Source organism: Pseudopipra pipra, chromosome W (assembly GCF_036250125.1).
Source record: "Pseudopipra pipra isolate bDixPip1 chromosome W, bDixPip1.hap1, whole genome shotgun sequence".
Taxonomy (NCBI): Eukaryota; Metazoa; Chordata; class Aves; order Passeriformes; family Pipridae; genus Pseudopipra; species Pseudopipra pipra.
The window spans coordinates 19,415,145-19,442,684 of NC_087580.1; the positions used below are offsets into that span (position 1 = coordinate 19,415,145).

At 56.3% G+C, this 27,540-nt stretch overlaps 1 protein-coding gene and 1 long non-coding RNA gene across 2 annotated transcripts; both read left to right on the top strand.

Annotated features, from left to right (window-relative positions):
• Positions 1-12,030: 12,030 nt before the first annotated feature.
• LOC135404901 (serine/threonine-protein kinase pim-1-like) lies at positions 12,031-14,524 on the top strand. Its single transcript, XM_064639630.1, has 5 exons — positions 12,031-12,760; positions 12,966-13,477; positions 13,779-13,840; positions 13,973-14,149; positions 14,418-14,524. Exons 1-5 carry the CDS (start codon positions 12,113-12,115, stop codon positions 14,522-14,524), a joined length of 1,506 nt encoding a protein of 501 aa, XP_064495700.1. The 5' UTR covers positions 12,031-12,112.
• Positions 14,525-14,765: 241 nt separating this feature from the next.
• On the top strand, positions 14,766-19,856 carry LOC135406459 (uncharacterized). Its single transcript, XR_010426264.1, has 3 exons — positions 14,766-15,652; positions 16,470-16,582; positions 17,087-19,856. It is a non-coding gene; the product is annotated as an uncharacterized LOC135406459 (long non-coding RNA).
• The last annotated feature ends 7,684 nt before the right edge of the window (positions 19,857-27,540 follow it).

The window sequence follows — 27,540 nt, forward strand, 5'->3', positions numbered from 1 at the left end:
CTCCAGGAGGCACCCATCAAGCCAGCAGAGGCAGGCAGAGGAGCAAACAAGAGAAAAACTTGTTACAATCAAAAAATGGGAGAAGGTGTACCAGGCGGATCTCGCTTGGAGACCGGGGAACCAGCCAAGGGACACTCGGGGCCCATCTCGGTGCCAGGAGACCTTTGCTTGGATCCTGGTGAACGGGCCAGGGGGCATCCAGGGGTCCCACGGCGAGGGGATTTAAGGCCGTGCCCGGGGACTGTGGGGAGCTGTTGCAGGACTGCTGCGGGAGCTGCTGCCACCCCCTTCCCCTGCGGGTTGGGTTTGTTCCTCGGAGGCTACAAGGCGACCAGGGCAGAAGCCCAGCAGAGATCTACCAGCTTGCAAGGCAGCGGCACTTCCTGGTGCTGCTAACTCCTGTCCTGTGCTTTTAACAGTTCCCCTTAGCTTGTCCCACTGCCCTATCTCCCTTCTTTCTCTCTGCTCTTTTGTGTTCCAAAACAAAGTGGAATTCTCGTTTTGGGATCCAGCATCTGGCCTCGTTTGTGCCTTAACCTGGCTTATGGGAGTGTTTTAGAACCTGGTTCCCCTCTGCATCGAAGCGGATCGGAACAGCTGGGGTCCCCAAATGGAGAAGGAGGGGGGTGGGACCCACAAAACTGAGAGAAAGGGGGAGGTAGGACTCCCAGATTTAGTGGGAGCAACTGGGGCAGCTGGAGTTTGGGGGTCTGATGGGAAAGGGGTGGGAGAGGGGGGAAAAGGGACGAGCTTTGCATCGTCAAAGTGAGTGAGAAGGGGCTGAGACCTTGAACTGAGCAGGGGGGGGGAGGGGGCCACCCCCAAACCGAGCTGTGGGGGGAGTAGAGGATTGCAGGGAGGGTGGGAAACAGGTGGGACAGTGAGGGAAAGGGTGAGAAAGGGCATAGGGGGTCCCATGGGGGTCCTGTAGCAGGATGCTCTGCCTGGAACGGGGTAAAACAACTCCAACAAGGCCCTGTTTGCAAAACCCCCAGCAGGAAATGAAGAAGGGGAGTCACGCTGCTTTTGGGTTGAATAATGCTGAAACCAGCCTGACTCCTCAATTCCAAAGGGAAACATCCTGAGAGAGAGAGGAAGATGTGGCAGAGCTGGGAAAATCCCCGGGCAAAGGAACAAAGGTGACACCCCTGAGAACTTCTCCAAGGCTGCTGGGCTGGCACAGCCTGGACACACCTGACTGACAGTCCAGCACTTTATACGAGAAAAGCCCCACATTTTAAGGACAGGGTCTTGTGACGTGTCCCATCAGACCCCCAGGGATGGACAGGGACTCCCCCAGTGTGTATCCAACCCCCCTGAGCTCCAGGGAATCCCTCCAAGCCTCATGTGATGGGGGACACAAAGGGACCCCTCGACCTTCTGTCCCACCTCCCTCTTCCACCCTCTCCTTCCTCTTTCCCAACGTCCCCCCAATCTCCAGACCCTCCGTGCTCAACCGGGGGCTCCCAACCCCTCCCACTTAGGCTGGGGGTCGCAACCCCCCTCACACTCAGTTTTGGGGATCCCACCCCTTTTCCCTTCTCTCCCACCCCTTTCTGATCATCCCATCAAACCACAGCTTCCCCGTGCTCTGCTCTGGGGGTCCCACCCCCTCAACCGCTCAGCTGAAGGGGTCTCACCCCCTTTTCCCACCTTTTCTCCCCTTTCCCCTCCCTTTTCCCTGTCACCCCCTGTTGCCGGTGGCAGTGGAAGGCTTAGACAAAGTTCATTAAAGAAGTCCTGCCCTTGAGTCCCGAGGTGCAGAAAGGACTCCCTGGCTTTCTAAACTCCTGCTCAGAGAGGAGCCTGGGGGCAGCTGGATCCAATCTCAGCCCCGGATTATGCCAAGGGTTGGAATTTAAGGAATTACAGAGCTGTGATTGAACCACTTTTGTCCTGCAGGTTTTAATGATGGAAAATCAGATATATTGATATAAAATGAACTCATCATTATCACAGATGAACAGACAAAAAATTTTAATCAGAATTATTTACTACACAATCTAAACACTAAAACTACCGGTAGTACAGGATAAGTACAATATAATTGAAGGAATTATACTAAAGCTGGTAAAAAATGAATAACTATTAAGTTGACATTTGATGTAACTCCCCCAGACCAAGGCTCCTGGGGAGATCTCTTTTGCTCACCCTCGAGGACTGACCTTGGGGGGGGTTCCCCAGCCAAGGGGGGAATCTCCAACCATACACCCCAAGAAGGGTTATGTTGGAAGAACCTGCCCCTGGGAAAGGGGACTGGAACTTTACAGTATAAAGTGATGGACTGACAGCCCTTGGACTCCAGGGGTTGCCTCACCATCAGGATGTTAATTCAGGGTTGAACCCAGACTGGTTCCAACATCTCCTGGCCTGGCCTGGGCCCCTCTCAGCCCAGCACTGATACATTTGCAAATAGGGCATTGTCTTGGTCCCATTCCAGGGGGGAATGTCCTGCCACAGTGTCCCAGTGTGCCTGTAATTCCATCAGGCCCTGCAGTGTCACAATGGTCCCTTGATTCCACAACTTCCCAAATGTTTCCAGGTTCCTTTGGTTCCATGAGGCCCCCATGTCACAAAGGCCCCTGGATTCCAGGAGTTTCCACAGTGTCTCAGGGTCCCTTTTTTCCAGGAGGCCCTGCAGGCTCCCAATTGTCCCTTGATTGCAGGAGGTTCCCAAATGTCTCAGGGTTCTTTGGTTCCAGGAGGCCCTGCAGTGTCACCTTGGCCCCTTCATTCCATGCAGGCCCAGGCAGAGGAACCCCAGCACGGAGCCCCCGACCCCCGTCAGCATCTTGGGGGGCGGCGTCCGACGGCAGCTCGGGGTGGGGGGGCAGCTGGGGGCAACTGGGATATACTGGGAGAGACCAGGAGTGACTGGGATCATCCTGGGACTGACTGGGATCATCCTGGGACTGACTGGGATCATCCTGGGACTGACTGGGCCCTGTGGAACACCCTGAAAGTTCTGGAGGGGCTGTTTTAAGTGAGCTCTGGAAAACTGTCCTGGCTGTGCAGGGCAGGAAATGCTGATGTTCTGCAGGCCCCCAGCTCTGCTCTCTGGCTCCTGGTTTCCCTCGTGCTGGGCAGTTGGAGCCCAGGCAGGGGCAGCCCTACAGGAGGTTGTGGTGCTGCAGGGCCCAGGGGCTGCACCCCGAGGAGCTCCTGCCCCAGGGGCTCAGGGACCTGGCAGTCTGTGCTGCTGGGGGCAGGATCGTGCCCCGGGCTGTGGCTCCTGGGTGCAGAGGAGGAAGGAGAAGCACAGCTTTGGTCCCCACTCTTGTGGCCGGAGGTGCAATAGGCTGGGCTGGGGGTGGTGGCCTGGCTGGTCTCTCTTTGGCCTCGGTTGTGGGGTCTGCAGGGCCAAGTTTTGCCCTGCCCTGTTTGCAGCCTGGTGCTGACCCACTGCTGGGGCCCCCGGGCAGGTGGGTGTTTCTGCCCTGGGCTGTTCTCACTCACACCACATGTATGTGAGGGGGCACTAAGGTGTGTTCTCCTGCCCTGGGACAAATAGCTCTCATTAAAATTTCGGAGATGGCCAAATAAGTGAAACAAAGAACTTTATTAACAGCGTTGGGTGCACCCAACTCGTGACCAGGTTCCAGCACCCCCAGGATGGGAGGGACGAGCCCTTTTAAGACCCTTCGATTTGCAGAACCACTCCCTCGCTCCTCCCATGCCAGGCCTCGCTCTTTTCTTCCTTCACAGGCCATCTTTGCTTTCTGCTGCAGTCCCTTGGTTGTCCCCATCCCCCTGTCAGGTTGTTTCCCTGCCCCGGCCGCACGGTCCCTTGGCAGTGAGCCCAGGCTGCTCCCACCACCTCACGTTCTTCCCGGCTCACCTTGGCACTGCAGCAGTGAGGAAGCAGAACTGTCAGGAGCAGTAGGCAACAATGAGCAGCAATGGGCAACCCCAACAGAGCTGTGTGGAGCAGCAGGTAGGCAGGACTGTAAGCAGCAGCAATCAGGAACTTTAAGCAGAACCACAAGCAGCCCACCAGTCCCTGACCACAAAATGGCTCCTCAGCTTTCCAAACAAAATGGCCCCCAGGTGTCTGCGCACGAGGCAGCCCTGGAAACCCCTGCTTGTGATAAAACCTCCTCCCTGGAGCACAAACCGGGCCATTTGCAGTGGGACCTGCTGGGGGACCTGCCCTGGTCCCCGTGGCTCTGCTCTCTGGGGACAGGGAGCCTTTGGGGACTCTCTCACAAGCCACCCCCACTCATGTCCCGCTGGTCACCCAGGTGGCCCTGGCAGTGCTTGGGAACATGACTGGGATGGGGGGTGTGCCCACCCGTGCCAGCAGGGAAGGGCACAAGTTCCAGGGGGGATGTCCAGGGAGACAGGACACTGCAGAGGAAGGGCCTGGGGGGTGCAGAGTGACAATAGAGAGGGGAGGGCGGATCTTTGGCATCCCCTCCTCTGCTTGCTTCAGGCTTCAAGAAGACACCACAAGGAGAAATCACATGGAGAAATATTTATTGATCAAAGACTATTAAAAGCCTCAGAAACAGGGGGGAAAACGTCCTTCCTGGGGGACACCAGTCCAAGGAAACTCCTGGTTTCTGTCCAGGCAGGAGCAGGTGCCCGTGGGCTCCAGGGGGTCAATGCAGATAAAATCACTGGGGGGGCTCCTTCAGCAGCAGCATTTAATGCATTTGGACAGGCCAGGGACCATCTCCATGTCCTGCACAGAAGGGCTTCACCCTCCTCAGGATCCCTGAGTGACACAATGACACCAAAACCCAGGAATGACAGAGCAGCTGCACCGAAAAACTTGGATTTTTCCTTTTTCAAATGTCATTTAACTCACTAAATCCATCTCTTGCCTAGGAATGGTACAGCACAGTCAGGCACATAAAGAATTTGAAGGGCCAACACCCATTTACCAATTCCAAATTTTAATGGTTGAAAGAAAGGCCCATTTTCCTTTTGCCCTGTGCCACCAACAACAGGAATCATTTCTGACTAAATTGTCCTTTCCTCCTCTTTCAAACCCAACACGCCACTCCAGGATCTCCCAAGAAATCCATGTTCTCCCTCCCCAGTGTCCATGGAGCAGAGGTTCAGCTGGGGATGACACCTCTGGGCCCCCACACACCTTCCAAGGGCAGGAGCCTTCCTGCCTGGCCGGGAGCCCTGGGGGGAGTCCAGGCTGTGGCAGCTCCTGTTTGTCCCTTCCCCACGCACATTCCAAATCCCTGCTCTCACACTAAACCCTCCAAAGCTTTCCAAACCCAAATCCTTTCCTCTGCTCCTCTCTCACTGGGACCATTTCTGCCTCCTTCCCCTGCAGCTGGAGGAACCTCCCCAGCTGCTGCTGCTCCCTGGCATCAAACCACACCTTCCCAAACCCTGACTATTGCTCAGTTCAAAGAACAAATCTAGAGATTTCAGTTCACTTCTCTTTTCTCTGACAAAACAACAGCAACTGAAAAACCGTATTATAATCCACAAACTGAATCTCTAATTCACTAATCACTAATTGAATATCGGCACAATTAACACAAATCCAACCCTTACAAACACCAAAGCTGACACTAAAGAATGCTCTGAACACACAATCCCAGCTTAACAGCTGCTGTGGCAATTTACCTTCCTTCAAATATTTAATGTGCACCAAATGCTTTAAAATGCACACAGGAACAAACTATTGCATTTAACACTCTACAGCAAGTGAATTTTCCTTTTTTATATCTATTATGGGCATCCCCGAGTCAGACAGGATTCTAATACTATAACACACACTCCCAGTAACACACACTCCCCAAACACTTCACTTTCTCCAGCACTGACCATTGGCTTTGACAAACACAGTTCCCTGAGCAAAGCCCTCCCCAAAGCAGCTCTATGGGCAAGAGCTCTGTGTGTGACTGATCTGTGGGCAAAGCACACCTGGGGCCTGGAACCCACCCCCTGACCCACACCTGGGGCCTGGAACCCACCCCCTGACCCACACCTGGGGCCTGGAACCCACCCCCTGACCCACACCTGGGGCCTGGAACCCACCCCCTGAACCACACCTGGGGCCTGGAACCCACCCCCTGACCCACACCTGGGGCCTGGAACCCACCCCCTGACCCACACCTGGGGCCTGGAACCCACCCCTTTCACTCAGTCAGTAGGGATTTCTTCTCATAAGCCAAATATCACACTCCTCCTTTTACAGTTTTATCATCACTTTCACAACCCAATTCTATTCTATTCTGTTCTAGAGCTCCATTTCTAGGATGCTTAGGTATACCTTTTATACGCTCAGGAATGCCTTAATAAAATTCCAGGGATCTTGCTTTGAACTCACCAGATCCAGGGACTGAGATCTCCCAGAAGAATATTTTCACTGCTCGCTGGAGTCCTCAGGGTCCCGGAATCCCTGGAGGGTCGACAGCATTGTCCCACCTGGCTCACCAAGAATTGTCCCTGAAAAGCGTTGGGAAGAAATGAAACCCTCCAACGCCCCTGGGAAGTGTTGGTGAGCCAGGCACTGCTTTGTTCTGGCTCCCAGAGACAGGGAGCCAATCATTCCAGCCCCACCTGTCCCTTTCCAGACTTTTCACACATTTCTACATTTGAACAAACAAACAAATTCATGTTCATTGCTTCTAATTTACCCCAATTAATGAACTAATGAATTCTCTTCATTAATTAAGACTCTAATTAGTAGTCTATCCTTAACTGGCTAATTTGGTCCACGTTCTTTGGTCCTCTTAGCACTCCTCCTCAGACACAGAGTCTCCAACTCTCAGGCTGCAATGTCTTTGTTAATCCCCTCTGGACCTTCTGGTTCCTCCAACAGGTCCTTGAAGGACCATGAATTTAAGATCCCAGATGTCCAATCTTCAGCTCCCTCGGGCTTTGTTTATGGAAGCTCATCAGAGCCAGTGCAGAGAAACTCCAAGTTTGGGTGCTTTAAAGATCAAACCGACAAGAGCCCGTGAAAAGAAACCCGGTCAGCTGCTGCCACTGACTAAAATTTGAGGCAAGTTGGATCATTTCCAACAAGACCAACCCCCACCGCGGGGGGGACCCCGCATCCCCCCGCCCACCGCCGGGGCTCTGCCGGGAACCGCCACCGGGACACCCCCAAAACCAAATGCCCTCCCGCGGACCCCCCACGATCCCCCCCAGGGGCATTTGCGGCTCAGCTTTGGAGTCCTTCCAGCTCCAAATGTCTTCCCTGCAAAGAACCCCCTTTCCTGCAGCCCCACCCCCAAAGCAGTGCTCAGCCAATCCGAGCGCGCAGCACTGATGACTCATCAGTTGCCAGCCAGACCCGCAGCGCCCAGCGCTCCCCGGACCCCACCAGGGTCCCCCCTCGGCCCCAGCGCCCCCCGGGACGGGAATTTGGGCAAAGGGGAGGTGGGGGGTGCCCAGGCCGGGCCCCCCCGCGCCGTCCCGGCCGTGGCGGCTGCGGCGGGGGCCGAGTGCGGGCGGGAGCGGCCAAGAGCCCAGCGCTGCCCCATCCCGACCTGCCCCAGCTCCCACGGGAATGGGAGGAGTGGGAATAGGAGGGGAGGAGAAAGAGAAGGAGGGAGAGGAGGAGGGAGAGGGGGAGGAGGGGAAGGAGGAGGAGGAGAAAGAACGCACGTGGATGCACCGCCCGCTGTATCCGCAGCCCCCGCGTCCCGGGAGCATCGCCCCCCGCATCCCGCAGGTGACCGGGGAGGGGGAGCTCGCCCCAAATATCTTGAGGGGGATGTTTGGATCTTGCAGGACCCCAAAGCTGAGCCGCAAATGCCCCTTGGGGGGATATTGGGGATCCCCGGGAGGTGTTTTTTGGGGTCCCGGGGTGGGTTCCCGGCACAGCCCCGACGATGAGCAGGGGGATGTTGGGTCCCCGGAGCCACGTGGCGATCGCCGGATACCGGCGGGGAGTGGGGGGGACACGGGACAAACCCACCGGCTTTGGGGACCCCTGGGACAGGCGGGGGTTGGAATCTGAAACGGGGGCCCGGAGAGGGGGAACTCCCGGCAGTCTGGAGAGGAGGGGGGAGCAGCGAGGGCGGTGGGGGGAGCCGGGACCCCCGGCAGCCTGGAGAGAGGGCTGGACACCTTGGGATCGCCAGCACCCCGAAGGCGAGAGTCAGGGGAGAAGGGACCCTGGGACCCCGAAACCCCCCGACCACCCTAAAAGGGACCCCGGAGAGGGGAGCCCCCGGGACCCCCGGGACCCCCAGCAGCCCAGAGAAGGGGGATCCCCAGAATGGCAAAGTGAGGAGCCCATAAAGGAAGGACCCCTGGGATTCCCGGGATCTCCGGCAGCCCAGAGAGGGCGGGAACCCTGGAGAGCGGGTTCCCCAATACATGTGAGACCTCCAGCAGCCCACCCAGGAGGGACCCCAGAACCCCAAAGTGGATGGACCAGCGAGGGGGAACTCCACTGCTGAGAGGGTTGTTTTGGGCTGAATCTTGGTGGTTTGGAGGTGATTCCTGGTGATTCCAGGTGACTTCTAGAGATGGAGCTGGGCAGGAGGGTGTCAGAGACTGGAACAGTTAAGGATTTCTGCATTCTAAGAGACTTCTGCAGGCTTTTGACTTTCTGATGGGCAACTGGGCCCATCCCCCCTCCTCCAGTGCAGAAGATGTCAAGCCCCGAAAAGAAAAGGTGGGAAGAGACCACGAACTCCGCGCCAAAAAGGGAGACAGCACCCTATGGAAACAACTCCCCGCCTTGGGGGAGCTGCAAAGGATATAGATACTGACTGGTGACTTTGGGGGTTTGGCGGGGTTTTTCTTCTTCTCCCCCACCGCCTGCGGATCAAGACGTCGCTGGATCCAGTGGGTGGTGATTATACCACTCTCACCTTTCCTTTTTTTTCTCTTGCTCTCCCTTACTCTTACCCTGTCTTTCTCTGCCCTAGGCATTTGTTTTCCTCCTCCCCCGAAAGGTTATGACAGCACCCAAAATGTTAACATCCCTATTGATACAAAATTGTGAAAATAAATCTTGTCAATATATGTTTTCAGACACCGATTATTTAGTGTCGTTTTGCTTTAATCCACCCCAAAGGAATTATTGATAAAACCTGGGTTACCCCCCCTCTTTTCCTGGGGTGGGTTGTAACAGAGGGACCGCCAACCCAATGCACCCACACCTTGTTTTCCCTCCTAAACCAGGAAAAATTCATCCCTTTGGGAAGTCTGTCTCTAAACTCTATGGCATGAGCCTGTAAGTCTGATATATGTGTATTAGTTTGAGTTACTCTGGGCAGAAGGGAATGAGTTTACATAGAATAATTCCTTCCCAAAGCTTGGCCAGATGGAGGAGGAGGCTGCGAGGAAGAGGAAGATGCCCCAGGACCCCCAGGCAGGTGAGGAGGAAGTCAGTGCCCCTTTGCCCTGTCTTGTCCTGTATCTCCCAGCTGAGCATCGCCCCCGGCTGCAGGACAACCCCGCTGCCGCCACCGTCCTGCCGGGGCCGGAGTTGGGGGGATGTCCTTGGCCTTCCCTCTGGGCCGGAGGCAAATCCCCTCCCTGTCCTTCTTCCCTCCTGCCCCAGGCCCCGAGCTGAGGACGGAGAGCCCGGAGGACAAATCCCCCCGGCAGAGCCTGGTGGGAGAGGCCGTTTTGAAGGGCTCCACGGCGCAGGAAGGCAGCGGGGAGGGAAAGCCACGAAGGTGCCCCAGGAGGAGGGTCTCCAAAGCCAGCCCAGGATGCTCTGAGGAGGAAAGACCCACCCTGTGCCGGGAAGGGGAAGCTTGAGCCAGAGCCCTGACCTGGACGTCCATGAGCAGCTTCACACTAGGAAAAAGCCCTTCAAGTGCTTGGACTGTTGGAAGAGCTTCAGCCAGAGCTCCCACCTGATCTGCCACCAGCGCATCCACACTGGAGAACGGCCCTACAAGTGCTTGGAATGCAAGAAGAGGTTTCAGACCAGCGGGAATCTCCTCCTGCATGAGCGGACACACACAGGGGAGAGGCCCTTCCTCTGCACCCACTGTGGGAAGGGCTTCATCCAGAACTCCCACCTCGTCAGCCACCGGCACATCCACAGCGGGGAGAGGCCCTACAAGTGTGGGGAGTGTGGGAAGAGCTTCAGCCAGAGCTCTGCCTTGACCTCACACCAACGGACCCACCAGTAAGGGAAGCCCTAAAGGTGCCTCGACTGTGGGAAGAGCTTTGTCTGCTGCTCCAACTCCATCACCCACTGGAGGAGTGATGTCTTCCCACATTGGGAAGACACCTGGCTGGTGGTCTCCACATCCTCCTGGTTCCCCACAGGCACCTGGGTGAACACAGTGGGAGAAACATCCATGGGGTCACAAACTGACCTGGGAAATTCAGTGGGAAGAGCTGATTTGTTGAATTTAAAACAAAGACATTCAACAAAGACATCTAAAGCCCCACCATTTTACTGGCATTTGGGGTCATTTGGAGATCCAGGGGAATATTTGGGAGGATTTGTTGTTTCTGGTGGGATGTGGGGGAGATTACCCCAAAATGGGGGTTCCCAGGCCGGGCAAACGGGGCCACATTGTCGTAGTTGTGCCAGCAGTTCATGTCCCCTGATCCTGTCTGTTCTCCAGGAACTCCCCTTGGCTGTTCCAGTGCCTGGCCTGGATCTCCCCACACGGGGTGTCCCCCCCAGGTGCCCAAATCTCTGCTGAAGTGCCTGAGCTGCTCCCAGTTGGAGATGTACCCGGGCAGGAACCTCTCCCGGTCGGGGCCGTTCACTCGGCTTTTCCCAGGACCTGGAACAGCCCTGGGTGTGCAGGGACACAGGTCAGGGGGTGCCCCCCCAGCAGCCCTCAGCCCCCACAGCAGGTTGGGAGATCAGGGGGCCACCCCGGACCCCCCTTTCCCACCCCCCTCTGCCCCACAGCTGCTGCAGCACCAGTTACTGGGTGGGGGAGTCCCCCCATCAGCCCCCCAGGGACGGACAGGGGGCTTGGGCACCTGTGCACAATCGTCACCAGAGCAAGCACACAAAGGGTTACAGAAGCAGTGGACATTCCCAGGGCGGATCTGCCCCCTCCCAGAGCCCCAGGGAACCGCTCCAGGGCTCAAGTGATGGGGGACAGGGGAGACCCATGTGGGAACCCCCTGCCCTCTGTCCCCCTGCCCACTGTCCAACACCCCTTTTCTCCCCTCTCCCACCCCTTTCCCATCATCCCCACCGTCCCCAGCTCCCCCCCAGCTCGGTTTGGGGGTGTTTCTTCCCCGTGCCCTGCTCGGTTTCACAGTCTCAGCCCCCTCCTCGCTCACTTTGGAGGTCCCAGCCCCCCTTTTCTCCCGTTCTCCCCCCTTTTCCCATTGTCCCCTGAAAGGCAGCTGTTAAGTATTGGGTGCTGAAAAAGCTGCTCCATCGTGTCCATTCCAAATTAAGCCTGCATTTCTTAGGAGGGACTGGCATCCAAAGGGCAGCAAGAAGAGTCTTCTAATTCTCTTCTGCTTGATCCTCTCTGCAGCTGCCCATTTTCCCTCAAACCAGGCGGGAAAACAGGAAGAGCCCTGGTGTGGTCGGGGAGCAGCGCTGACCCCAAAGGGCTGCATTTCCCCTGCCGATGCTCCTGCTCTGCCCTCCCCCGGGGCTGGCTCTGCCTGGCGCTGGCCGGACGTGCCGGGGCTCCTCACTGAGCAAAGCCCTTGCCAAAGTTGAGGGGCAAGTGCCGAGCCCGGCTGGCCTGGGAGGAAGCGACAGCAGCGCGGGCCGAGCGGGAGGGATGGGGTCCGAGCAGCGGCGGGAAGTTGCAAACTTGGCAGCCAAGAAGTTGAACTAAAGTGAAGCAGCTCCAAAAGGCCGTGGTCTTGGCGTGGGGCGGGAGGAAGGGGAGCTCCGTGACTGCGGCCGGGGCTGGTTGGGAGCGGAGCGGCCGGGGCTGCCCCCGGGGCTCGCGGGGGCCAACGGGGAACGGACAAACGGACCAACGGACCAACGGCCCCTGCGCTTCGGCAGCAGCAGCGGCAGCAGCAGCGACTGTAGCGACGCGCTCTCGCTCTGACTCTTGTTCGGGCTCTCCTTGCTCGAGCTCTTCGTCCTCCTCTCCCTCTCCCGGTGTCCCGCTGTCCCAGTGTCCCTGTGCCGGTGTCCCATTGCCGGTGTCCCTGTGCCAGTGTCCCACTCCCGCTGTCCCTGTCCCGTTCCCGGTCCCCCCTCCCCTTGCCGGCCCGGGCCATGGCCCCGGCCGTTCCCCTGTGCCGGGCGGGGCCGCCCCGTCCCCGGCCCTGGGCGGCCCGGCGCGGTCTCGCCCTCGCCCGGCTCCCGGCGCGCCGGTTGTGGCGCTGCTGGGCGCTCCTGTGGGGCTGGCTGTGGGACGGGCTCGGCCTCGCCGCCCCTTGGCTCCGCCTGGCTCGAGCCCGGCGCCTGCCGGGGCCGGCGGGGGCCGCGGGCGCCGCGGCCGCTGCCGCCTCCTCGGCGGCTTCCCCGGCCAGAGCTCCGCCGCTCGCCAGCCCGGCCGCCGGCAGCGAGCCGCCGCTGCCCGCTGCGGCTGGGGAAGCCCGGCCCGGGCCGCTTGAGGGGCGCTCGGGGGCCGTGCCGGGCCCCGGCCCCAACGCTGACGGCCACGTCTCGCCCGCACCGAAGGCCAAGGAGCCGCTGCACGAGCGCTACCGGCTGCATTCGCTGCTGGGCAGCGGCGGCTTCGGCCGCGTCTACGCGGGGACCTGCCTGGCGGACGGAGCCCCGGTGAGTGCAGCAGGAGGAGGAGGAGGAGGAGGAGGAGGAGGGCGGGACGGGCGGCGAGCTCAACCCGCCCTTCCCCTCGGCTTGCAGGTGGCCATCAAAGCCGTGTCCCGGGATGGCATCCGGCGCTGGGGCGAGCTGGTGAGCGAGCGGGGCCAGCGGCAGAAAGCGGGGCGGGACGGGCGGGGACGAGCCGAGGCCCGGCAGGGTGGAAGCCGCCGGGACACCTGGAGGGAGAGTGGCCGTGGGCTCGGTGGGGGACGGGGAGCATCCAGGGCTGGCCGAGGGGGAGCAGGCAGACAGGCACGGCATCAGCCCCACTGACGACCCCGTGGTCCCCCCGCAGCCTGACGGCACCCGGGCCCCCCTGGAGATCGTGCTGCTGGACAAGGTGTCCAATGGCTTCCCTGGTGTCATCCAGCTCCTGGAGTGGTTCGAGCTCCCCAACGGGTTCCTGTTGGTGATGGAGCATCCGGAGCCGTCTCAGGACCTCTCTCGCTTACTGAGGGCGTGGGGGTTCCTGCCGGAGGAGATGGCGTGGGGGCTGTTCCGCCAGGTGCTGCAGGCCGTGCGGCACTGCACCAGCTGCGGCGTCCTGCACCGGGACATCAAGCCCCAGAACATCCTCCTCCACCTGGCCAGCGGCGAGGCCAAGCTCCTCGACTTTGGATGTGGCACCTTCCTTAAGGACACGGTCTACACCCAGTTTGCAGGTGAGCCCACAGCCGGGGGATGCTCCTGGTGCCGGGCATCGCATGGCCATGCCCAGGTGTGGCAGTGGAGATTGCCCCTTTGGCCGAGGGGGAACAGGATTAGTTCTTCAGCCAAGTTGCTTTTGGATGGGGCTGGGGGGTTACAGTGAGACAGGCCCCGGCCTTGGCGACAGCCTGTGCCACCCACCCTGTCCCGGGCTGGGTCTGGGGCAGGGGGGAGCCAGCCTGACCAAAACCCCCGTGAGGGTAGCAGAGAAGGGGGTCAGAACTGTGCACCAGCTGGCTTGGTGTGCAGGCGAGGAAGGGCTTGGGCTGCTCCGCTCGCCTTGTTTGCCTTGGCTTATGATGAATTGTTGGGGGCAGTGCAGTGGGGCGGGGAGAAGGCACGGCTTTTCCCCACCACTGGGTGGGTTTTTCCCTTGCATGAAATGGTTGGGCCTTGCCAGGGCTTCCGCTGCCCTCTTGGACACCAGCGGCTTCTTCTCCAACCCAGAGTTTGTAACCAAGAGTCAGGGGCCGGCGAGAAGGCAGTGGGTCACAGCGTGTGCCACTGGGGCAGGCCCCACATTGCCAGGGCTGCTGGGGTGAGGCTCTGGGAGCAGGCAGCATCCACCTGCTGAACTGCGTCTGTATTCCGTAGGAACACTGTCATACAGCCCGCCAGAGTGGATCTACCTCAAGCGCTACCACGGCGAGGAGGCGACCATCTGGTCCCTGGGCATCCTGCTCTACCAGATGGTCTGCGGGAAGCACCCTTTCCGCAAAGGCCCCAACACCATCTGGGCCCAGCTCCCGTTCCCAGCACGGGTCTCTCCAGGTGGATACCAATCTTTGTGGCACGGGGGGAATAACGGTGTTGGGAGAGGGCAGCGGGCTCACGAGGACGCCGCTCTTGAAGCTGTTTGTGTCCCATGGGTGGCTGGAGGAGGTGGCCTGTGTCCTGCCATCCTGCTCTCCTCCAAAAGGGAGAATCGATGGAGAAGTTTGGGCACAGCTCTGAGCACAGCCAGCACAGCCTGGGCACGTGGACAGTGGGACAGAGGGGACAGGATCCTTCTCCAACTGACCGGCCATTTTCCCCCCAGGCTGCCAGCACCTTATCAGGTGGTGTTTGTCCATCCGCCCCTCGGACAGGCCAGCACTGGAAGACCTGTTGTGCCATCCTTGGGTGCAGGGCATTCCCCTGCCCTAGAAGACGGGAGAGATCCACGTGCTCCCTTTGATCCCGGGGCCTGGCAGGTAACACCTCCACACATCTCTTGGCAATAAGAAGCAAAGGAAACCAGACTTTTTTGTCAGCCTGTAGCACTGGGGGGGGGTCATCCCATGGGAACATGCCCCTCTTTGTGCTGGAGCTGGGCTGCAGACCCGGTCTCCCAAGTGCTGGTGGCCACCATCCAACCTGGTTTTGCTCGTCCCGCTTCACAGACAGCTGGGCCCTGGGCAGAACGCTGACAGCCTGGTCTGGCCCCCAGGGAAGGAGAAGGGGCCTCTGGAGAAGCTGTGCCGGGTGGGCCTGCTGCTGGAGACATCGAGGACGACGTCAGGGATGACAAGCTCTCAGTTGACCTGGACGCCGGCGAGCTGAAGAGGATGGACTTTGATTCTGGCCCCTTCCTCCAAGCCGTGCTCCACACGCCGTTTGCAGATGAGTCCACACCCAGGGGGTGCTCCCGGACACGGGCATTGCTCAGCCTGGCTGGGCACCGAAGGTTCCCCCTTTGCTGATGGGGAACCTGAGGAATTCTTCAGCCGGCTGCCAAGCTGCTTCTTGGCAGGAGGGCGGGCGGGTGCTCTGGGCTGGCTGTGAAATGGGAGCCCGGCTCTGCCCCCAGCCTCTGCCACTGCCCCTTTGCTGGGCGGGGCTGGGGCAGGGGCAGCCAGCCTGCCAAAAACAAACCCCCGTGGGGGGAGCAAAGGCAGGGCTGCAGAACACCAGCTGCTTTGGGCTGCAGGCCAGGAAAGGCTTGGGCTGCCTTGGCTTAGGAGCCTTTCTTTGGGCCAGTGCTGCAGGGCAGGGAGAAGGCCTGGGTTTTCCTCAGCTGGAGGAGGGGGGGTTTTCCTTTGGCCTGCAGGGCTTGGGCCTTCCTCAGAACCCTGACAGAAGGTTAACATTTTACCTTTTTTTCTTGTTTCCACTTTTGGTTTGTAATCTCTGTTCATGAATTTGTTGTTTGTTTTCCAGGGAAGAGTTGGAGCTGGTGCCCAGTCCGGGTTGGGAAGGGCTGGGACCATCCCTGGAGAGGATCTGACGTCCCCTCTGAGAAGGCTGAGGACATCCTTTGGGACATGCTCTTCTTGCAGCAGCAGATCTTGGGAGGTAGATGCTCATCTTGCCCATCTTGTCAGCAGCAGTGGGATAATGGCTTTGGGGAGATGGCAGCAGGCACATGAACATCCCGCTCTTGCAGCTGCTGAGGAGGTTGATCTCCTGGGCTTGGCTGGAGGAGGTGGCACCTGTGTTGAGTAATTGCTGAAATCCAGTCGATCTGGGATGACCCCAAATGACAGTTTAGTTTTCAGCTTGCTCGAGCTGTATCTCAGCTGTTCTCTGAACACTTCTCTCCCCCACCTGCCTAGTACTTCCCAACTGCTCCCTCCTGTCCCTGCAATGAGTTCCCAGCTCCTCATGGTCTCCATCAAACCACTGAGAGAAGAAATAGAAACTCACAGTCCCCCGGAGTGCCCAAATGAGGAACAATGTAATCCTGGAGAAGTCCTAGAGAATTAGATAAGGGATGTCCCAAACCAGCAGGATGCAAACTAAGCTCTGGGTACCCAGATAATGAAAGAACAAACTTTATTTTTGGTGGTGAAACACAATGGTGCTGTGCTGCTCAAGAACTGAGGTCAGGATGACAGAGAAGGCCCGGAAGGCCCAGAAAAGGACTTCCAATAGGGGTGTGGCTGTGTAAAGCAAAGTACTGAATCTGTATTAAGTAAGCCAGACTATTGAATGCACATGTAAACAGTGTGTGTAATAAACAGCCCTGTCTGTCCTTTGGCACGGTGCATTAGAGGAGCTCTCCTCTGAACGCCCAGCATGCTGAATAAAGAAGAATGCTCTTTTTAACATCTCCAAATTGGGGTGAAGAAGTTTGTTTCTGCTGCTTTTCAGTGTCATTTTTGGCCCCCAGACAGGACACCTCTGCCTGATCTCCCGCGGATCCGAGGGATCTCTGGATCTTCACGCCAGCACCAGGACTTTGCTGCAGAAGAGCACAGATCCCCAGCCCAGTCTGGGACACAGGTAAGATCCCAGTGGATAACAAGGCATTCTTTTGGGGAATCCTGCCCATGTCAAACGTATGGATCTTTCAGCGCACTGGGGGGTTCTTTGGTATTTTGGGAATCCTGCTCATCTGAGACCTGTGGATCTTCCAGCACTTTGGGTGGGTCCTTTGTTATTCTGGAATTTGGTCTCTGGCTTTGTTTTATCGATCACTATTGTTCTGTACTTGTATTTGTTTCTGTATTGTACCATTTTGGGTCTACTGTTTAGAGCTGGGAAGTGGGCAATCTGAAGGGGGAATTTGGAAGAAGTCCCCCCTTAGTTGCATTTTGCAATATTGGATGAAGATTGGCGGCCCCCCCGGAGGAACAGCTCCCAGGGAGAATTTAATGGAGTGTTGGAATCAATGGGTGGCTGTTCTGGAACACTGAATTAGAATCCATTGTTCCAGCTGATGCTGTTTGAGAAGGGGAACAGAAGTGGAAGGAGGTTATGTCTGGTGCTGTGTTTTTCCCTTTGCAGAACGTGTGAAAGGGCAGAAAGATTGTGGTGTGAATGCAGCGCCCTCAGAGCCCTTGGTGTGAGCCCGGAAAGGAAAATCAAGCTGAGGGACAAGATCAGTCTAATTTGGGGACATTGTTGGAGGTTGGAGTTGCAGTTCTGGAAGAAATCCCTGAGGAAATGGTGCCCCCGGGGAGAGGAAGAGGATGAGAGCGTGGGCAGCCTGCTTCAAACATCCCCCCAGGAGACTTGGGATCAGTCCCTGTGCATCCTGTAAGAAAGATGGACACTGGAAATGGGATTGTCCGCAACTGAAACTTCAGAACCCTCCGAACCCTCTCGTGGCATCACTGAAGACGACTGAGGGGGCACCAGAGGATTCTTCCCCATCAGAACATCTGGTTCCAGCCAAGCTAAGCACAATTGTTTGTGGCTGTGGGAACTTGTTCCTCTGTGTTAAATGCAGGGAAATGAAACTCAAGGGACAATTCTAGAACAATTGTCTGGTGTGCCAGGGAATTGGGAAACTGGGCCATTTTTAATGCTGTGGCTTTGAAATTGGGAAAACAGTGGTTGGCTCCCCAGTTTTTGTATTTCCCCAATTCCCCAAAGCCTCTGCTTGGGAGAGATCTCTTGGCAAAATGAAATGCCACAATCCAATTGAAAAATGGTCCAATATAGGTTATTATTGCAGAGCCTAATTCTGTGGAAGTTTCTAGTTTTGCATGAGAGTCTCTCAAAGCAGAAGTAATCCATCTGCCACCATCACTTGGGGATGCAGTGGTTCCAACAGGATGGGCTGGAGAGGTGCCTCCATGATCCAAGAGAGCAGAACCCGTGAGAATTCCAGAGAAACCTGGAGTGGGGTTGGTGAGGCCAAAGCAATGTCCTTTGCAAATAGAAAGTTGTAAGGGATTCTCACCCTTTGTAGAACAATTGATGAAATTTTGCTTGTGAAAAGAATGTGAATCTAAATGGAATGCTCCAGTTTTGCCAGTCAAGCAGGCAAATGGAAGGCTATGCCAGTTAGTCCAAGACCTTAGAGCTGTAAAGAACAGAGTAGAAGATATACAAGCAGTCATAGTGAATCCTTACACTTTGCTAACTCCCCTAAATGAAAGTTTAATATGTTTCACAGGATTAGATTGGAAAGCTGCCTTTTTGTGTCTCCCTTTGAGTTGGGAAAGTCAAGAGCTTTTTGCTTTCCAATGGGAAAATGCAAAGCTGGGGAGGAAAACCCATCTGACTTTGGTGGTCCTCTTGCAGGGGTTTAAAAATAGCCCCCCAATATCTGGAACTCAATTGGCAAAGGGACTGGAGGAATGGAGAAGTCCAAACCCACCCTCTTGGAGCCTTATTGCAGTGTGGGGATGATCTTTTGATGCCACTGATGCTGAGCAGCAACGTTGGGGTCAGACTGTGGCCCTGTGGAATTTCCTTGGGCTGAGTGGATATGGGGTATCCCAAACACAAAGTGCAAGTAGTCCAGAGCCCAGGAGCCTCCGTGGGCTTTGGAATTCTCCAAGGACAAGGGAGGCTGGGCCAGGAAGGAAAGAAGCAACCTGTCAACTGCCCCAGCCCCAGCAAAGGAAGCCCAGAGCGGGATTGCTTCCAGACTAGAGGAGAAGTGTATTGGGGCAGAGCTGACTTAGGAGACAGCCCCTTGGAAAGTCCTGGTTGGGAATTGTTTCCCAGTGGGGGCAGCTTTGTCCGGCATGGAAAACAATTCTCTGGATGCACAGAACTCCCCACCACCAGGTCAGAGATCCTGACAGAGATCCTTCTCCCAGTAGAAGAAAATGAGTCTAGTGCTAAGGATTGTCAACTCCTTGAAACCTTAGAGCAAACTTTGCTCCAGGAGGCTGGGCAGTTCCCCCAAGTGGGCAAATAATAGTCCCTGAGCCAATCTCCTGTGACCTGGTGGATGGGGAACATGAGGGGATTCCTTGGAGTGAAGCAAATTATTGAAACATTTGCACAAGTGGGTTCTTGGTCCAAAACTGACCCCAGTTGTACAAGCAGTGAGTCAGCAGTGTGGTGTGTGGAAGAGAAATAATCCAAACCCTGCCACTGGAGTGGGAACAGGTGATGGAAAATGCAGAAATGCTGCAGGTGAATGTTGGCAGATGGATGTGACTGAATTGCCCAGACAAGGGGGGTGTAAAGATCTCCTGGTCTTGGGGGATACCTTCTCTGGGTGGCCAGAGGCTGTTCCTTGTTGCACTAAGCAGGTTGGGAAAGAGACTGCAATCCTGTTCAGTGCAATCCTCCCTGTATTTGGGATGCCTTTGGGAATGTCATCAGACAGAGGTTCCCACTTGACTGCAGAAACAAAATGCTTCACTCTTGTTTTGCTCTTCTGACAACAGTTCAAACACTGTTGACGTGGGAGGAAAATTTACATGTCTTTTTAGTGCCAAAGGTGATCCAAGTGTTGCCCACAAGTGTCTGTATTAAGTAAGCAAGACTCTGTAAGGAATCTGGAAACTGTGTGTGTAATGTAAAGCCCTGTGTGGCTGTCACTGAAGTGCTGAGGCTGAACAACAGCCCCTGAGCCAAAGCTGAGCTCTAGATGAACCTTCCAACCTAATGGGCTGTGTCTCCATGTATCTGCTCCTGAGCTAAAACTGGGTCTATTTGTTGGTACAAATGTGGTGGGATGGGACTCCACCTGTGTATCTGCTCCTGAACCAAACAGGTGTGCTTCTTAGGAAGATCTGTTAGTCTGGGCTCATCAGTGAATCCTGTTTGTATCTGTTCCTTAACAAAAGATGTCTGATTGTGAGCAAAATCTGATCTTTCTCTTTCTGTATCTGGAGAGTGGTGGAGGCCATGGCAGTCGATGTCTGGCCTTGTTTGGCAGTGGCTGGTGCAGGGGGAGCCTTGGTTTGGGAGAAGTAGAACATTGCTCCCAAGATTCTGCTCTGGCCAAATAAGGAACAACAGAATCTTAGAGAAGTCCTGGAGAATTGGATCAGGGCTGGAACTCAAGCAAACAGGATGTGAGCTGAGCTCTGGGGACCCAGAGAAGATCAAACCAAACATGACGGTCTCTGTGGGGAAAAGCAGTGATGCTGAGAACCGAGGTCAAGAAGCAGACACCTGAGCTTTGGGGGGCACCAGATGCCAAAAAACCCACCAGAGACCCCCAGAGAAGACCCCAAATGACCAAGTAGGGACTTGCAATAGGGGTGTGACTGTGTAAAGCACAGTAATGGACATGTGTTCAGTAAGGGGGAATATCCAATGCCTCTGGAATCAGTGGGTGTAATCCCAAGCCCTGCCTGTGTCCCTGAGCAGGCTGGATTAGAAGAACTCTCCTGCAGGCGTCCAGCACGCTGCCCTAAAGAATGCCTGCTTCTTAACACCTCCCAGCTGGGGTTAAGGACTTGCTTTCTGCTGCTTTGGGGCACCATTTCTGGCCCCAGATGGGACCCTCTGCCTGATCTCCCGTGGATCCGAGGGATCTCTGGATCTTCACGCCGGCCCCAGGACTTTCCTGGAGAAGACCACAGATCCCCGGACTGGTCTGGGATGGGGGAAGATCCCACTGGCTAATAAGGCATTCTTTTGGGGAATCCTGTCCCTCTAAGACGTGTGGATCTTCCAGCTCTTTGGGTGGGTTATTTGGTGTTCCCCCATTTGGTCTCTGGCTTTGTTTTCTCCACTGATCCTTGTTTTGTGTTTGTATTTGTTTCTGCACTGTAACATTTGCACAAGTGGGTTCTTGGTCCAAAACTGACTCCAGCTGTACAAGCAGTGAGTCAGCAGTGTGGTGTGTGGTAGAGAAATAATCCAAACCCTGCCACTGGAGTGGGAACAGGTGATGGAAAATGTAGAAATGCTGCAGGTGAATGTTAGCAGATGGATGTGACTGAATTGCCCAGAAAAGGAGGGTGTAAAGATCTCCTAGTCTTGGGGGATACCTTCTCTGGGTGGCCAGAGGCTGTTCCTTGTCACACCAACCGGGCTGGGGAAGTGAGTGGAATACTGTTGAATCCAAGAATCCCTGGATTCGAGGTACATTTGGGAATGTCATCAGACAGAGGTGCCCACTTGATTGTAGAAGTGGTACAACAAGTCAAATCAGGGATGCATTATTGCAGAATTCCAAAGGCCAGAGCCCCTTGGGTAATTGAGAGGTTGTCTGAGAAGAAACCAAATGCTTAAGTCTGCTTTGGCTCTCCTGACAATAGTTAATTGGGTCTTGACTTGGGAGCAAAATTTACATCTCCTTTTAGTCTCAAACGTGACCCAAGTGTTGCCTCCAAGGGATTGCTGGGTGTGCACTCCTTTACCTGAAAAGACAAGGAAGCCATTCACCATTTCTGCCTTCCCTGTTCTGGCAGAAATGATTCCTGGTCACTGGGTGAGCACTTGTGTTCCCCAAAAAGTAGACCCAGCAGTCAGTCTGCAAGTACCCCCCACCACCTCTGACAATCCTGCCTGTGTCCAAAGCTGTGACCCCCACTAAAGGAACAGGACAAGTGGATTGTGTTAATGAGAGGGGCCCGTTTGTGGGAAATCACCCCCAATGTCCTCAAACCCTTCCTGCTGGGGAAATGACTGATCCTTGGCCGGTCCCCAAAGGAACGGGGTGGGATTGGTGTGTGGAAATAACACCTGGGAAGGGTTGCCCCAAAGCTGGAAGGGCATTTGTATTTCAGCTTGCATCAGGATTCAGTGCTGTAGCTGTTCTAATGCCTTGAGCTGTAAAATGAAATAAAGCTCCTAAGACACTCTATCCCTTCAGGAGCTTAGTCTGAAAAAAGGGGGATTTGATGTTGTGGACTGCTCCCAACATTTCTCTATGGCCAATCTTGGAGAGGTCCTGGAGAACTGGATCAGGGATGTAACTAAGCAAACAGGATGGAAGCTGAGCTCTGTGGGCCCAGAGAAGATCAAACCCAAACGTTCCAGTCTTTGTGGTGAAAGGTAATGACACTGTGTCTGCTCAGAACCGAGGTCAAGAAGTGGACACCTCAACTTTGGGGGGCACCAGATACCAAAAAACCCACCAGAGAGCCCTGAAGGAGACCCCAAAGGACCAACTAAGGACTTGCAATAGGGGGGCTGACTGTGTAAAGCAAAGTAACATCTATGTCTTAAGTAAGGGAGAATATCTAATGAATCTGGAAACTGTGTGTGTCATGTAAAGCCCTGTGTGGCTGTCACTGAAGTGCTGAGGCTGAACAACAGGCCCTGAGCCAAAGCTGAGCTCTAGATGAACCTTCCAACCTAACAGTCTGTTTATCCCTGTATTTGCTCCTTAGCTAAAACTCTGTATGTTTGTTGGTCAAAGATGCAGTGTGGAAAGACTCCCCGTGTACCTGCCCCTGAACAAAATAAATGTGCTTCTTAGTGAGATCTGTGAGTCTCAGCTCATTAGTGAATGATATTTGAATGTGTTCCTTAATCAAATCTTATGTCTGATTGTGAGCAAAATGTGATCTTTATCTTCCTGTGTTTAGAGAGTGGTCAAGGCCCTGGCAGTGGATGTGTGGCCTTGTTTGGCAGCAGATGGGGCAGGTTGACTGCCTGGGTTTTCCCCTTAAGCCCTGGCCAGGCTGTGGGTGGAACCCAGGAGGAGAAGGGAGCCAGATGGTTTTGCACACTCGTAGCTCTGTGAGCTTGTTTCTGCAAGGCCAGAAAAGCTGGACCCCCTCCCAGCACAGATGGAACCCTCCCCTACGAGTGGACGCCCTGGGTGGGATTTCCCGTGCCCGGGAGGGGTTCTCCAACCCTTGGCTGCGACCGGGGCTCCCCCGCTGCCGGGCGGGCCTGGCTGAGGGGAACAGATGAGGGCAACTGGGCAGGGAGCTTTTCTACTCACTCCAGGCACTCTTGGTAGGAACGATGAGGTGCGTTACTGAGCTCAACCTTTTGTCATTCTTTGCTGCTTTGCACTGCAGGAAAATTACACACTTGTTCTCCAAAGTTGGTGTCGGTGTCTCTTGTGCTGACCCTCGTCGCGGGCAAAAGAGTTCCCTGGGGCCCTGCAGTGTCACAATGGTCCCCTGATTCCATGGGACAACATTCCTAATTCACTGTCTAGACTGGAGGAAAATCCCAGGAAGGGCCGTGGTTTGTTAGGACTTGCTTTATCTGAATGAGCCCCGGGGGGCTTTTGGTGCTGAGTCCTTGAACCTCAGGTACTGAGGGGAGATTGCACAAACCTGTCCAGAAGTGAAAGTCAGAAGGAGAACCCAAAGTATCTCAGAGCATTAATGGATCCCACTGAGGGCCATTCCCAAGACAGGCTCCTCATGGACTGGTTGGAGGAGAGGATTGGAGGCCATGATTGCACAAAGCTCTCAAAGGCTCAGTTTCCAAAGGAAATCCCAAAGCTCCTTAAAAACCCTGGAGGACCTACTGACAAAGCCTCTCCAGGGACTAATTAAAGCAGAGAATTGGAGACCATGATTGATCAAACCTCTCCTAGACTCAGAGTCAAAAGGAAAGGCAAAGGACCTGAATAAACCTTTAGTCCCTTCAAGCATTAACGAGCCCCATTGAGGGCCCTTCCTGACCAAGCCTCTTCAGGGACTCATTAGAGCAGCGAACTGGAGGTCAGGGTTGCACAAACTTCTGCGAGATTCCAAAGCAAAAGCCAAAGGCCTTGGAAAACCCTGCAGTCCCTTGAAGCCTTCAGGAGCCCCCCAAGGGCCATTCCTGACAAAGCCTCCCCAGGGACTCTCCAGCAGATCCTTGGGGGCCGTGAGTGCAGGGAGGCAAAGGCTCTGTGCAGGCAGCTGAGATGTTGAGCACAGCCTGGCTTGGTTGGAGGCAGCAGAAAGGCCCAGCCCTGACCCCCAGCCCGGGGAAGGCAGATCCTGTCCCTCCCGCCTGGCTAAGGGCTCTGCCGGGGGCACTGCCTTGGGGGGGTGACGCTGAGGGAAGGACAAGGGGGTGCCAGTGCCCAGCCTGCCCGGGCCCTTTGCTGTGCCCTGCCAGCAGCAGCCTCCCCGTGCTGTGCCCAGGCTGCTCCTTTCAGCTGCGGGCACAGACAGGGCCCAGCTGTGCCTGCTGCTGTCCCATCCTGCGCTCAGCACGAGGGATGGGGCAGCCCAAAGAGAAGCCCCGTTGCTGGAGGGAGCCCAGGCCCTCAGGCACAGGGGATCTCCCAGGGCCTGTGCCAGCCAGGGGCCTTGTGCTGGGCTGTCACAGGCCAGGGCAGGGGCAGCTGGAGAGCCCCTGGCCCAGCCCTGAGTCACGGGCTGAGCCATCAGCTCCTGCAGAGAGAAGGGACCTCACAGGCCCTTCCCCAGATTGAGGGCAGAAATGTTCCTCACAGGAACTGCTGTGTTTATCCTGCTGCATTTGACAGCTGCACTTCTGCCTCTCTCTCACTTGGGCCTTCAAAGAGCTCTCCAAGGAAAAACTTCATTGAGTCCCAGAATACCAGAGGCTGGCAGAGCCCCCTGAGCAGCCCTGCCCTGGCTGTGACTGGGCTGCAGTTCCCTTTGCCCAGAGCAGCCCCTGTCCTGCTGGGTTGGTGCTCGTGGCTGCAGCGCTGTTGGTCCCAGCCCAAGGCTTTGGCTGTCCCTGGGCAGTGCTGGCCCCACAGGGAGCGTCTCTGCAACCACCCCCACCCAATGGGCTCTGCTGGGCAAGTGTTTCACAGGGGACATGGCTGGGACAGCTGGGCTGGACTGACCCAAGGGATATTCCATTCCATGGGATGGCATGATCAGCAATACACTGAGAGAAAGGAAGGCAGAAAGGAAGGTGGGCAGGGGGCAGACGTGGATGTCCTTCATTAATACATTTGTCTTCCAAGGAAACCTCTCCATGGACTGAATTCTTGCCTCCCAGGGGTTTTCTTGGTTTCTGCACGTGGCCTTTGCTTTTTGCTTTCCTCTCTCCAGTTAATCTCCCTTTCTGTTGACCAAGGATTTCTTCACCTGCTTTTCTCCTCTTGTCTGACTGAGGAGGGAAAGTGAGAGAGCAACTTGGCTGTCCCTGGATGGCCAGACAGGTTTAACCACAGTCACCTTGCCCAAAGCTTCTCTTCTAGGTACCCCCAGAAATGTCAGGTGTCCACACCTGAGCTTGGTTATGCCCTGCTCACCCCCTCCCCCAGGGCGGTCAAGTGCAGAACCCACGTGGATCTCTGCAGTGACAGGGGGATGCCAGGAATTATCAGGGTTGGAGGCTGAAGGGAGTTGAACAGGGGACAATTGGGAAAAGCCCCCCACGGTGACTGGCCCAGAGCATGCGCAGTCCCTCAGCACCTTCCCGGCCACAGCTCCTCATTGGCTGCCCGTCCGCTCGGGGTCCCATTGGCTGGCTATTGGCGACACTTGGCTCCATCGCACTCTCCCATTGGCTGGCCCTTTGCGCCACCACGCAGCTTCCCCATTGGCTGCCTCTGGGCAGCTCCCCATTGGCTGCTCCCCGGCAACAGGGCTGCTCTCTTAGCAACAGCACCGACCCTTCAACCTGCACTTTAATTCAACTGGGCCAGTTCCAGGGCAACTCCACATCCTCCCCATCCACCGCAGCTTCACATTTTCCCTTAGCAGTAGCAGTGGAACATTGGCCCAACAGCAACTTCACCTTTTCCCTTAGCAGAGTTCCAAAGCCTTGGTGCCACAGCCGGGCTGCTGCAGGAGCCGAGCTCCTTGCAAAAGCCCCAGGAGGCACCCAGCAAGCCAGCAGAGGCAGGCAGAGGAGCAAACAAGAGAAAAACTTGTTACAATCAAAAAATGGGAGAAGGTGTGCCCGGCGGATCTCGCTTGGAGACCGGGGAACCAGCCAAGGGACACTCGGGGCCCATCTCGGTGCCAGGAGACCTTTGCTTGGATCCTGGTGAACGGGCCAGGGGGCATCCAGGGGTCCCACGGCGAGGGGATTTAAGGCCATGCCCGGGGACTGTGGGGAGCTGTTGCAGGACTGCTGCGGGAGCTGCTGCCACCCCCTTCCCCTGCGGGTTGGGTTCGTTCCTCGGAGGCTACAAGGCGACCAGGGCAGAAGCCCAGCAGAGATCTACCAGCTTGCAAGGCAGCGGCACTTCCTGGTGCTGCTAACTCCTGTCCTGTGCTTTTAACAGTTCCCCTTAGCTTGTCCCACTGCCCTATCTCCCTTCTTTCTCTCTGCTCTTTTGTGTTCCAAAACAAAGTGGAATTCTCGTTTTGGGATCCAGCATCTGGCCTCGTTTGTGCCTTAACCTGGCTTATGGGAGTGTTTTAGAACCTGGTTCCCCTCTGCATCAAAGCGGATCGGAACAGCTGGGGTCCCCAAATGGAGAAGGAGGGGGGTGGGACCCACAAAACTGAGAGAAAGGGGGAGGTAGGACTCCCAGATTTAGTGGGAGCAACTGGGGCAGCTGGAGTTTGGGGGTCTGACGGGAAAGGGGTGGGAGAGGGGGGAAAAGGGACGAGCTTTGCATCGTCAAAGTGAGTGAGAAGGGGCTGAGACCTTGAACTGAGCAGGGTGGGGGAGGGGGCCACCCCCAAACCGAGCTGTGGGGGGAGCAGGGGATTGCAGGGAGGGTGAGAAACGGGTGGGACAGTGAGGGAAAGGGTGAGACAGGGCGTAGGGGGTCCCATGGGGGTCCTGTAGCAGGATGCTTTGCCTGGAATGGGGTAAAACAACTCCAACAAGGTCCTGTTTGCAAAACCCCCGGCAGGAAATGAAGAAGGGGAGTCACGCTGCTTTTGGGTTGAATAATGCTGAAACCAGCCTGACTCCTCAATTCCAAAGGGAAACATCCTGAGAGGGAGGGGAAGATGTGGCAGAGCTGGGAAAATCCCCGGGCAAAGGAACAAACAGGTGACACCCCTGAGAACTTCTCCAAGGCTGCTGGGCTGGCACAGCCTGGACACACCTGACTGACAGTCCAGCACTTTATACGAGAAAAGCCCCAGCTTTTAAGGGCAGGGTCTTGTGACGTGTCCCATCAGACCCCCAGGGATGGACAGGGACTCCCCCAGTGTGTATCCAACCCCCCTGAGCTCCAGGGAATCCCTCCAAGCCTCATGTGATGGGGGACACAAAGGGACCCCTCGACCTTCTGTCCCACCTCCCTCTTCCCCCCTCTCCCTCCTCTTTCCCAACGTCCCCCCAATTTCCAGACCCTCCGTGCTCAGCCAGGGGCTCCCAACCCCTCCCACTTAGGCTGGGGGTCGCAACCCCCCTCACACTCAGTTTTGGGGATCCCACCCCTTTTCCCTTCTCTCCCACCCCTTTCTGATCATCCCATCAAACCACAGCTTCCCCGTGCTCTGCTCTGGGGGTCCCACCCCCTCAACCGCTCAGCTGAAGGGGTCTCACCCCCTTTTCCCACCTTTTCTCCCCTTTCCCCTCCCTTTTCCCTGTCATCCCCTGTTGCCTGGGGGAGTGGAAGGCTTAGACAAAGTTCATTAAAGAAGTCCTGCCCTTGAGTCCCGAGGTGCAGAAAGGACTCCCTGGCTTTCTAAACTCCTGCTCAGAGAGGAGCCTGGGGGCGGCTGGATCCAATCTCAGTCCTGGAT